The sequence below is a fragment of the Azolla caroliniana genome, unplaced genomic scaffold (assembly GCF_043228905.1).
Source record: "Azolla caroliniana isolate FFs.n. ecotype wild unplaced genomic scaffold, voAzoCaro1.0.p SCAF_3, whole genome shotgun sequence".
Classification (NCBI taxonomy): Eukaryota; Viridiplantae; Streptophyta; class Polypodiopsida; order Salviniales; family Salviniaceae; genus Azolla; species Azolla caroliniana.
Genome location: NW_028230438.1, coordinates 848,751 through 861,907, shown reverse-complemented (window position 1 = coordinate 861,907; position 13,157 = coordinate 848,751). Strand labels below are relative to the sequence as shown.

At 33.9% G+C, this 13,157-nt stretch overlaps 1 protein-coding gene across 1 annotated transcript; it reads left to right on the top strand.

Annotated features, from left to right (window-relative positions):
* Positions 1-689: 689 nt before the first annotated feature.
* On the top strand, positions 690-1,525 carry LOC147865735 (hydrophobic protein RCI2A). Its single transcript, XM_087316088.1, has 2 exons — positions 690-848; positions 1,229-1,525. Exons 1-2 carry the CDS (start codon positions 768-770, stop codon positions 1,310-1,312), a joined length of 165 nt encoding a protein of 54 aa, XP_087172214.1. The 5' UTR covers positions 690-767; the 3' UTR covers positions 1,313-1,525.
* The last annotated feature ends 11,632 nt before the right edge of the window (positions 1,526-13,157 follow it).

Genomic DNA, 13,157 nt, shown 5'->3' with positions numbered 1-13,157 from the left:
TCGAGGTCTTGCAATATACAAGAACCTGGCCCAATGATAATTCTCAAACTGCACACGAGATGCAAGGAAGGCTGATGGTCCAAAGCCACACCTCCAAAGATACCTTAAACATAACTCAAAGGGCCAATACTACTCAGTAAGTCCCAATTTATGTGTCCAAACAATGTAATCGATCAACAGAATGGATCCCATCAACAAGAGGCTGCAAATGAGTGGCCCCTGTGAAGGCTATTACAGAACCAATGGTTTTTCACATCAACATGTTGTCATGAACATGTGAAAAAAAAAGCCCAATAATATATATATATATAAAGATTCTCTCCAGAGATACAATCAGAACACTTCTTTCTTCCTCCTACATGGCCAACGACAACTAATATGAGTTGTTAAAAGAAGCTGAAAGATATTACACATATACATATATAATACATATACAAATACAAATACAAATACAAATACATATACGGTATACGGTATACATATTACACATATACATACATATATATACATATATTACACATACATATGTATTCAAATACATATACACATACAAATATACGTATACGGTATACATATTACACATATACATATACATATACATATACTGTATGAAATAGGAGTTTTCTCACACATACACACACTCCACGTGGGCCAAAAAGCTTAGAGAAAGCATAAAGACGCAGAAGAGACAGAGAAGTGGAAGCCTGAAGGAAGAAGAAGGAAGAAGGAAGAAGAAGAAGAAGAAGAAGAAAAAGAAGAAGAAGAAGATGGGTACTGCAACATTCGTTGAGGTTGTGCTTTCAATCCTCCTGCCTCCTGTGGGTGTCTTCTTAAGGTTCGGATGTGGGGTAAGATCATCTCTTTCTCCTTCACGTTCTAAACCTTTTCTAAACCCTAATGTGTTTTTTTTTCTCTAACCCCAATTCTTTTGTCACCGAAATTTTGTAACCCGAACCCTAATCTATTTCACTCTTAAGTATTTTTCTACCCATAGATTTGTTAGCCCAAAATTTCAGACCTAACCTGCAGAGATGTGTAATTCAAATCTACCTGAACTTGTAATCTTTACATATGTTATCCAAGTGTTTGCTACCCAAATTTGTAACCCTGATCTTTGTAAATTAAAAAATAGTGCTTTTGATGGGGTTTTCCAATAAATGCAGTAGTTTGATATTTTGGTCAAACCCTAATATCTGACTGTGCTTTTCTATTTCTTTTGTGTATATAGGTGGAATTCTGGATCTGCTTGGTCTTAACCTTACTGGGTTACCTTCCCGGCATCATTTATGCCCTCTATGTTCTTTTGGCTTGAAACCAAAACCCTTATTATAATTCTTTGTTCATATTGATCCATGTCTATGCATGGACATGACAGTCTAAAACATTGGTTTGGAAATTTCAGTATTAATGTTGTTAGCTATGTTGGTATCTTAATGTTTCTCACTATGGAGATCCCTAATTAGTATATATGTCATTTGTGCCTGGTATGTATTATTGGTATTATCAATGGATTTTTCTTTAATTTCATTTCGCCATGGATCGAATTTGGTTTCCGAGAACCTAAACATGAATAGGATCACAACCATGTAGGTGTTGTAAAGGATTGACAACATAAAATGGTTAAAAGTGTCCTACGCTTTAGGATCATATCGATAGTATAAGGATCTGAGGAACATGATCATATCAAACAGTTCCTATCAAATCAATAGTATAAGGATCTGAGGAACAGGATCATATCAAACATTCCTTGCACACCAAACACTATGGGTTTGGTCCTGTTCCTGTTCCTGTTCCTCGGATCCTTTTACAACACCTACATTGTTGTGATCCTATATTATATGTGCATTGATATTTACACACAACACTATTGGTTTGATCCTATTTGATTTGCCAAAGGGTGCACAACAGGTTTGTGACAGTACAGAGGATTAAGATACATTGTAAGTGATTTGAGTAAATAAAGTCAGTTTAAGAAAAGCTGAACAAACAGGTGTCAAATGTGCATAAAGTGGATTCTCAAAAGTATAAGGCGTGTGTGCCAAGAAATTGGAATGAAGAGACGGCACTTGCTGGCATGACAAGGACTTCCAAACTAATGCTATCAAATCTCTTTTATGTCTGTATGTAGAATTGGGAAATTCAGCCTAAAAAAAAGCATAACGCACAGCCCTTTTTCGTAAGTGATGCCATGATTTTGCGCATCGAGCTTATGACATGCGTTCTGAACTTTTAAGCTAATGGAAAGACCACAAAGTGATGAAATGATTTGCTCTTTTTCTTGCCTTTGATTGCAAGATTGAATGTAATGGGTGGTTTGATTGATTACCATCAGCTGGTTTGACATGGCAACTTTATATGCGGATGTCATGCACATTAGGTATACATGGAAACATGATGTATGCAGTCTATTGCATATGGACATGCAAATTTATCTGTTGGGTCAAAGCATTGCAATGTAGTGATACCCTACATCATATCTATACACAAAACCAGAGATGTGATGTGCTTTCCATAGTTAAAAAATGGGCCTCAGATTTTGATAGTGTGGATTGTTTTCATAAGGTGACCTTTGCTATGTGTATTGTTCGATTTTTAGCGGAATGTGCTCCGTTTTTTAGCATACTGCAGAAAATTAATCCGACAAGATACCTTTGCCACGTGTATTGTCGGAATGTGCTCTGCTTTTGTAGCATACTGCAGCAACTTAATCCAACAAGGTGGCCTTTGCTATGTGTATTGTCGGAATGTGCCTTGCTTTTGTAGCATACTGCAGAAAATTAATCCAACAAGGTGGCCTTCTTTTTTTACTGAAAAAATATCCTCCATTGGTATTAAAATGAAAGTGGCCAGAGGCCATGTACAAAATAGTCTAATATTACTTCGAATATTGTAAAGCCATGCAAAATCAACCAGCTTCATAAATCCTGTAATGTGATCACTTTATCAACTAATTCCAATGTCTGAAGTCGAGCAATGTCTTCTGATGACAGCAACACATTTGGCCTGAGTTGTTGTGTCTTAAAAACATTAAAAATCTCCAAGCTTCAAAACATGTACTCTCGTCGACCCTCAAGAAAATGCTTCCAAGTCCACACCATCAACACTCCTGAAACAAAAAAGAAAAACACTCCAACAAGGTGGCCTTTGCTACGTGTATTGTTGGATTTTTGTCGGAATATGCTGTTTTTGTAGCATACTGCAAAAAAATACTCCCAACTATTGATTACATTTTCTTTTTGTATGCATAATGAAAAACATCCTTAAAAAAATTTGCAAGAATCTTGTTGAAACTTGTCATGTGATACTCTTTTTTTTAAGTGCATTGTAGGTCCTAACTATAAGTTTGAATACCAAATTTAGTTATTAGGGTTGAATTTTTTGCATTGTGGATCATAAGTTTCTTGAGAAATGTTGTAATCTTCATATGAAAACATTTCGAAAATACCATTCTAACATGTGGTAATTATTGAGTTACTAACATGACACATCAAAAAGCTGCAAAAAAATAAGACAATTTGCAGCCTTGAATTTGAAAACTGATATTTGAGCTCAGACAAAGAGAACCACAACTAGTCAACACAACAACTTTTACTAACAAAATTATCATTTTCAAGCTAGGTGATGATCTTATGATAATGGATGAGGTACACATGGTTGAGTCTCCTTGAAATGGAAACACAAGATCGCATCATTTTGAGATGCTAAGCTCCCATCTTTAGCATAGATCATGAGTCTTTCTATTTCATAGCCCTATGGGGAGAGATTTTGTAGAGTTCGAGTTTCACACACTTAGAGGCTCTCATCCTTGATGGTAATAGGAATGCAAGTTTGAGGATTCAATTAAATGATGGTGTCAATATGTGCCAATCATCTAGGATCTAGTATGTCTCTTCTTAAACTCCCATCTTTATGAAGATTATGTATTGCTTATGATGGATATGGTAACAACTTTTCTTAAAACTATAAAGAAAATATTGGTTCTTGTAAGGTGAATCTTAAAATCACCCCTTTGAAGTATATCTCATAAGCAATGAGCCAAATTTACTTCTAGTATAACTAGCTTGATAAGTCTTGTTTAAAATCAATACATTATATACAAATCCCAATAGGGACGTGATAGCATTGGTATTACTCTTTATACACAAATTATACTTTACTCTTAATACAAAAGTTATATTTGATATGAGCCCTTTAAAATATTATATTAAGGTTGGATTTGCATTATGTTGATACCATAAGGTACGATTAAGGAAGGTGCAACATCTTTCTGTTTTCTTTAATACTCTTTGTGTAACACTTTACACCTACATATGCCCCTTGTAAAGAAAAGAAAATCGTGTAGGTGTCAAAGAATATCTCTTCGTGTCTTCAAGGCAAATAGCTAACAAAATGCACACCGTTGTCATGGTAGGTAAACTCTTTTCAAGAACTAAAACTTTTGGTATTTTAAGTAAATAACTTAAATTCTATTAGTAATGTGTAATCTATAGGTTACACGTGCATGAAGGGTAAGAATATTGCATAAGATGTTTAGACATTTTCTCATACATGTGCATTTCTATGTATAAGGCAATGCGAAAAGCTTTAGTTTTAGGGTGTGCAATATAATAATAGTCAATTTGTTGAAAGATTAGGAAGATTGTAGTGCCATATATTCACTTATTTTGAAGGATCCAATATTTGAGCTTCAATGTTTTATGAGTAATGTTTGCAAGTTCAAGTTGTGCTACACCCACACTTGAGATTTAAAGCAATTACGTGATTACAAAAGAAGTGTACTTCAAAGATCATTGTGTGAGATGGGCCAGTAGATTTAGTAGCGTTAGATTTTCCTTAGCTCAACCCATCTTGAGCAACAACCTATATTTGCTTAGCAGGTACAAAATAATCATGTATCAGCTTTTGCTTTATCCAGATTCCACACATATGGTAGAACCATATATTTGATTTCATTGGCATTTGAAATAATCAAGAGGGTTAATGGAGACTTAGCTATCTTTTAACCATCATCACTTTTTGGTCGATAGTTGTGATTTCCCACCAAAATGTTGTGGCATATGCTCTCTAAACAGTCAATCCAGACAAGAAAGTGACATTTCTTTTGCCATGTCCGCTTTTCCTTGTCAGGATAGGGAAAACAACATGATAGTGTACAAAGTAGACAAAAAACATTGTTTCTAGTTCTACATATTGCGAAACACAAACACTTTTTTATAGTAACAAAATTCAACTTACTTTGATGTACTTGTATGAATGCAATCAACTATACATGAAGCCCTGGGCTCCATGAGGGAAACGCTTGAGAGTCAAATCACAGTAGTGTAACTAGCAAGTGTAATACTATCTCCATTAATAAATGTCACATGCCTATCTCAATTTGTATATATCACTATTTCATATATGGATTCAATTCTTCAAACAAGACATTCAATGCATAATGTGATGCGATGCACTACATGTCACTAAAACAATTTCTCAAATAATATGCAAGTCCCTTGTGATGCTCATAATTGGCTTTGTAGTCACTGTTTGGGAAAAATGTGCTCCTCGATTAAAATTTGATCAAGCTTTTGAACTTGCCAGTTTTTATACAAGGAATGAAATACATAATTGATAATGATTACCATGGCCATCTTCTCATGAAGTATATATAACCTTACAGTATGACTCGTTGATGGGTTCTTTCTACGTATAATTCGTCATCATTTGTATAAGGAAACATAAGTATTAGCGACTATTATTGTGATTGTGGCAACTCCTACTTTAAAAGTAACAATTGTTTTGAAATAGACAATATCAGTGTGAAAATGATATATTCACAAGACATTGTGTGTATCACATGCCTAAACTCGACTTTCAAGTAAAGTCTATATATATACATAAAAATCCAAGATGAAACATAAAGCTCCAGGGAAATGAAGAATACATTCTTTTTCATAGAATTGGCCTCGAGAGGTGTCGTGATTTAATTGGTTCAAATGAATGATCAATAGCATTCTGCAGACGGGAATAAATAATACTTTGTTTATTAATATACAAATCGATTTCATTACCAAATAGATCCCCTTGCATCTTCTTCTTTTTGTGTTGAAAACCTATTTAAAACTATACTTTTCAAGTTAGTGTGGATCCTCCCAATAATGACTTGGTATTGAAGAAACATACAAAATATGCTCCACTAGTTTTGGTTTTTAGAATTTGTGCACCAGATCACATGGTTTCCTGCATCGACTTGTAGGGAAACACACCTTACAATTGTGTTGAGTATGTGGGGAGCCTCATCAACTTGAAAAGTTTAGTTGTGTAAGTGAAAATGAGCTTTCACTAAGAAGCATTACTATGAAAATTTGAATGTTGCTCACTACAAGATTCAAGATTTGCCTTGGGGAGTTGGTCAATTCAAGTCATGCACAACATTAAATGAGAACTTTGATGAGGTCTAGCAACCCTACCAAAATCAACATTAGATAACGTTGGACATTGGACTTCAAGTGTTAATCTCAATTGTTGGAAGGATGTAGCCTTATCAATATGGAAAGTTTACTAATCTAAAACAAGCTGGGTGTACTGTTTCAAGTCACCTCAGTTCTCTTTGACACTCTTTTTTGCCATTCTCATAAATTTGCAAGGTTCAAACCTTGAAGCCAAGCCATTGAAAACCCGATTTTTGGCCATTGTGGGGAAAGGAAAACAAGTATGAGAACTATTCACAAGTAGAAATTTCTTTTGAAGTCACGACTAGTGTTGTTATTCCCTAAACATGAAATTTGATTGATCAATTCTTCTAAGTTCTAACAATGTCAACTTTTGCAATAATCAATGCTTGGCCTCATTTAGATTCATATGAAGTATTCTATTTTGCCTTTATTTCTATATACTACCTTAGTCTATAACTATTGACTAAAATATTGACCCACAAACAATGTTTTCCATGGAATAATTCTAATACTTCAACTTCAACTTGATTAAAGTTGTCCAATACCTCACATATATCCTTGGTTGCATTAATCCATGGTCTCCTAGATGCATTGATCCTTAGTTACATGAAAAATTATGTGAAAATACGATGACAATGAAAAATACTTACGAAATTGTTCATTAGAACATTTAGAGAGAGTGAAAAGGTTTTTTCACATGGGGTCTTGAAACTTCATAAAAGTTGTATATTGCAGCATACAACAAGACAAGGTTATTAGATATAAGAATGGATCCATTTGGGACATGTACATCTAGGATATCAATCACATGTCATCTTGTTTGTTCATATATGAGGTCAAATCCAAGCCTCAAGGAGATTATATTTAAGGACCACTCCTCCACACGACTTTATGGTTCAAACTTCAATCAATCATATGTTTGCCTCATCCTGGGATTGTCAATAAAACTTCGTAGCATACTTTATTCATTCTTTTAGATCCTTCACACGTCACCCATTTTAATAGATGTGGGAACTTCTACTCTGTTTGTCCTTCTTGGCAACATTATAAGCAATAATTAAGATTAGAGTGTGAATTTATGGTCCTTACAACTTGTTCGTTCTCAACTTGTTGAGGATAATTCATTACTTATATGAAGTAAATCAATGTTTAAGTATTTCAAGGCATGTCAACTTTTGAATTGACGATACATATGGTGCTATGGCTAAGTCATTGATTGTTTTGGAAATCAAACTTTTAAGTTCTTCGAGGTGTACCAACTATATTTACGATAAATATGGTGGTTTACTCAATAGCTTAAGCAAAACTTTTGCTGAAGCTGTCAATTTATAATTATATTCATGGAACGAGACTTGAAACTTTTTGCCTAAATGATAAAATTATGCTTGGTAGATTCCATATATCAATGCCACCAAATAGACATGTAATCCTTAAATGCCATCAAATAGACATAAAATCGGTTTCATTCAAGCCATTTACTTTAGCTTGAGTTTGTATTAAAAGTTCACATAATTGATTGACTTGATAGGATGTGTGTAACTATAAAAGTTAGTTTATTACTCGATCAAATTAACATTATTATTTTTAATACTAGATTAATTTAACATGTCAAATAGTTTTATTCTAAATTTATGAGCTTCAATCGATGAACTTGTGCATCCTTGCCAAACTAGTAAACGTTCACACAATTTATTGACTTGATAGGATTTTTGTATCTATAAAGGTTAGTTTGTTACGGGAGAAAATTAACGTTATTTGTTTAATACTAGATTTATTAAACACGTCAAATAGTTTTATTCTAAATTTATGAGCTTTAGTCGATGAACTTATGCATCCTTGCTAAACTTGTGCTTTGTACTTAAATTAGAGGATTTTATTTTAGTACATCATCATCACCGAGCTGGAGACTTGAATCCACAACCTTCACATTGAAAATCACTAGTCTTTAAAAATACAGTTCTATAAAATTGGAAAACGTTAATATCATATGTAAAATTGTATAACTAATGGAAGGAGTTTTTTTTGAGAAAAAGTAAAAAAATAAAAAAATAAAAAAATGGAAAAAGTTTGTTAAGTAGTGGCGTTCCTTTGTTTTTTAAAAACAACATATCCTTCCATTAGTTTTAAAAAAGGCATATAAACTACAACATACAAAATAGATGGAAAGGAAGTGACTATCCTTCCCAAGCTTGTCTTGTGTAAGACAATGGCTAGCCATGGATCCTTCGTTTAAATGAGCTAAGGAAACAAATCTATATACATCCAGAGTAGAGGAAAACAACCAACAAACGGGGAGAAAACTTCCAGAGTATCCTGCAATTTGTCAATTGAAAGATTGGAATGCAACGCCAAAGCTTCTGAAATGTTATTTTTAGTAGCAGTGCATAATCCGTATGTGTAGGAATATTATCATTTTCAGGGTCAAATAATGTTAGTCCAAGAAACCATTACTTTCGTTTCGTCAGAATTGATGAGTTCATTAAAAGCTAGTTGCGTTCTTTACATGCTCTTATATCTTGCGTAACGCGATACTTTAGAATGTATTTGTTTTTTATTCGTTTAGAGTTGTTACATGTAATCTCGATGGTTTCACAAAGTTTTTACAAACTATTTTGATCAAATTAATGACAAGATGGAACTTTATATTTCCATCAACCAAAAAGTAGCTTTTGAAATATGTGGACTAGGAGAAGAACCCATATGTTGTTGTTGCCAAATACTTGTTATCCAAATCTGAAAATAGTGTGAATATTGTCTATACATCCCCACACATCAAATTTAAAATACTTCCTAGAAATATTTTCTATTGGTGTGAGCTTGAAAGTTGAGAGATAGTCATGTCTCACTCGTTAGGACAAATGTGTGGATCCATGAAAGACCCAAAATTCGCACCTATCTATTACATCATGTCATTTCTCCATTTCAATCCATTGATATATACCCAAATATCTATTTTGTCCATATCACATTCTCTCAAGACGGATTTGATGGTTATCACTAACAAGATCACACCTTGAACTCTGTGTGCGCAAAACTAAAGATGCCCCATACTCAATCTTCTCCTTGAAGGCTTTTATCTCAACAATGGAAGTTTGTGTACCAATGACAAACACGTGTTGCGAAAGGTACTCAAATGTCAAGAAAGTTACATCTCACGGGTAGAAAGTTAAGTATTTGACTTCTTATCTATTTAGGATTTGTTTTGTCCATGTTCTTAGATGCAAATCCATGCCTACATGGCACAATTGAATCATTTGGGGCTTAAGGTGCTCAATGTTTTGTCCAAGCTTTTGAGGCAGTATTCTTGCCATATGTGAGCAGACACACATGATGTTACGTTTTGGAAAAGTTTCCCGCATTCATTAAAACATTGATTGATTTTATGAACGAACTACTTGATGATATTTATAATCAAAATTTGATAGAAATAGTTAAATTTATCACTTTAGAAAACATATTTTCATGAATTCCATATTGTTCATGTTTGAAACGATAACTTGACCAATTAGTTAAGAAACATTTTCCCAATTCTAGATGATTGAGAGCAGACCCATGTCTAAATATGAGGTGTGAGGCAAAAATGTCATTGTAGAATGTTACCACGTCCACCATTTATTTTACTGGTATGGTTGAAATGTGTGTCAGATGAATGAGCAAAGACTTGCCAATTATTTTACTCTTATAGTTGAAATGTTGCGAGATGAATGTCAAGGAAAGACTTCAACCGGTCAGTAGGTTGGGGCATGGATGTGAACCAATTGTCCAAATAATCAAAAGGCATAGTTACCAAGGAGATTATGTCACATCAATAGAAAGTAGTCGAATTTTTTTATCTTATTAGGCATTTTCATGAATGGATTAACATGATTGCCACCATCAAAGTTCTAGTTGATGTTGTTCGTTGATTACTAAATTTGTCAACATACGAAGCAACAACAAAATAAATAGTGACAATTACATTTTCTCATTTTATAGTAAGGTTTAGGCTATACCTCGACATTATTCAAACTAATGATGATTATGATTTAAATTGAGACAATGTGTTCCCTTGTTGACCAATAGAAATGACTCCCAATGTTACTAGTTGAGATTAGAATTGCTCGAGCCAATGATTGACTCCTCCATGTTTAATTTAGGAATCATTATTGGGTCAATAAGGATCTTATGACGAAGTTACGAGTGTTTCAATTATCTGGACAAGAAATGCTTTGGTGTGTAAAGGATATGTTGTCGTTATGTAGCATTCACAATGAGATAACGTACCAAGGAGTTAGATAAATACATAGACAGGGCCAACGCAATAAAATTTGCCAAATAGATTGAATATTGTGTTGAATAATGTCACACAAATGTCAAATAGTAGCATATTAAAGTTTAGATAGTGGTAGGCCTCACTTGATTTGACCCCAATGAGACCATATGCTCCCAAATGTGTGATGGTTCAACCAACACCAACACCAACACCAACAAAGAAAGCCAAACAGTTGTCACTAATGTGCCAGCACAAGCAAAAGTGTCTAGAACCTACACAATGTCTAGATGTTGAGTAAACTACCCACCCATATTATTGTGTAAAGACCCTCTAATTTAGAGCCTTTTAGTTGACTACATAGGAGCCTTTGGTGAGGACACTGTGTCCAAGTTGGTGTTTGGACACCGCATAGACTAGCCTCTCCACTACATATCTATATGAAGGTGGCCTCTCAAATCATGTTTATTATCTAGATTACATACATGAATATAAATTTTTTTACCATTTTGTTCATTAGTCTAATCTTTGTTTGAGGCGATATGTAGTTCACATGAAAATTAATGCAATTCATCACTAGGAAAACCATTGTTCAATGTAGCTTGGAATACTTACGCCTTGTTAACATATTTCCCAAAATTATTTATATGCATATGAAAATGTTTGTACATGTCGCAAAGATTAAATTTCAAATATGAAAAGAGAGAAAAGGGAAAAGAAATTGATGACTTATACCTATTTTTACTCCTTATGTAGTTTCCTTTCTATATTCACAAACTTTGTCATGTACTACTTTTATATTTTCAACAAAATGGGGATTTGATGTTTTGCAGCAATGGACTGGTCCACATACATAACGAAGCTAACAATTGAAAACTGTATTGCTCCTCCATTGTACAACTTTACAAATCCAAAAGTTACTTTGAGTTTGTTTTTCTCAGTTACTTCAAAATGTTTTTATTATTTTTCATATATTGATTTGCGATGATGCCTTTCCTTAGCATAAATCATGTTTAATATGCCATTGTGTTTGTTGGCACATTACAAAGTAAATGATAGAGAACCTAAGATTGGTGTGTGAATTTGCTTGAGTTCCATACCATATGTAAGATAGTTCGTCAACGGATTTGCATGATTATATAATGGTGTATGTTGACCATCAACATGGTGGTAAGTGCTTTGTAACGACAATGTGACATAAGAATTATACATCTAAAATTCATGTTCAATTTGCAGTATCCATAAGAAGTTACCATCATTTTTCACTTTGAGGAATATGATTTACATCAAACACTAGGTCTTAACTGTACTATGAGTTCCGTGATTGTAATATGTTTATGTACAGGTTTCAAGCAACCCCCTTTCAAGAGAAACTTACTTTTGGTTAATAAGGTTGATACAACTCATCCCCAATGTTCATCATAAGAATGATCGAAATGCAACAATGCACTATTCTCGAATTACATTTTAGAATCCCCAAAAAGAAAACAAATAAGAAAGGTGTTAAGAACCAAGAATCTATTCCATTTGCCTATAAGTTGTTAGAGTGAAGTTTTTATTGAACGGTAGTTACTTGTAGTACTTTCTCTGTTGCTCTCCTATTCATCATCTAAGTTGTAACTTGAGCACAAAATTTAACATGTCCTATTAACAAAATGAAATCGATCATTTTGAGATTGATGAGGAAATGATCCAAGGGACCATAAGAAGTGACAACAAATCAAAAGCTCTTGGAGCTTTGTCTTTTTCCTTTGTGTTTTGTTGAGGGAGTCTCCTTTTAATAATATATATATATACTTTAGTTCGTACAAAAGTAGATGTTGTAAGAACCCACAAAGAGGAAATGCCAAAGCCTGTCTTTTAAAAAGGCCTAGTCGACACACTCATTAATTTCCTAAAACTACCATCATCCTACAACAAAACAACAAGGTCGTAATGAAAACAAAGTGATTTGAAGTAAGAAATGACTTAATAATTCAATAAGGTTCTGAAAACTTATTCCAAAAATAAATGAGGTATTGTTTATAGGCTAAATAAAGCCCAATGCGAAAGAAAGCATTGTCTGCTTATGCATCTCACATGACACTCTGGTGATCTTGCCCCATTTGGTCTATCCAATTAAGGCTTATAAATCCATTACCTCACCTTACTTCTAGTCTTAAAATGAGAATGCATGGATGTCATGGTAAAGTGAGTGCTTCGCATGCAATTGAAGGTTGTGTCCTTACGTTTTCAAGGTTGTGTTTAACTATTGGTTCATTATTATAAAGAATAGAAAAAAAAAGCACTTCATAGTTTGAGTTTCAAGTGACACCATAAGAATATGGCTTCACCCTTCACCCATCCTTTTCAACCAAAGGGTTGCAAACAATGCCATTATTTGCTTTCTAGGAGGAGATGTTTGACTAGAAAATCACATCGAAGCCTACGATGAAGTGATACTGAGAAAAGCGAGGTTCGACCAATGAAGC

Coding starts and splice junctions, on each gene's coding strand:
- LOC147865735 (XM_087316088.1), top strand. CDS start 768: ATGGGTACTGCAACATTCGTTGAGGTTGTGCTTTCAATCCTCCTGCCT. Junction 849..1,228: donor TCTTAAGGTTCGGATGTGGG/GTAAGATCATCT, acceptor TTGTGTATATAG/GTGGAATTCTGGATCTGCTT.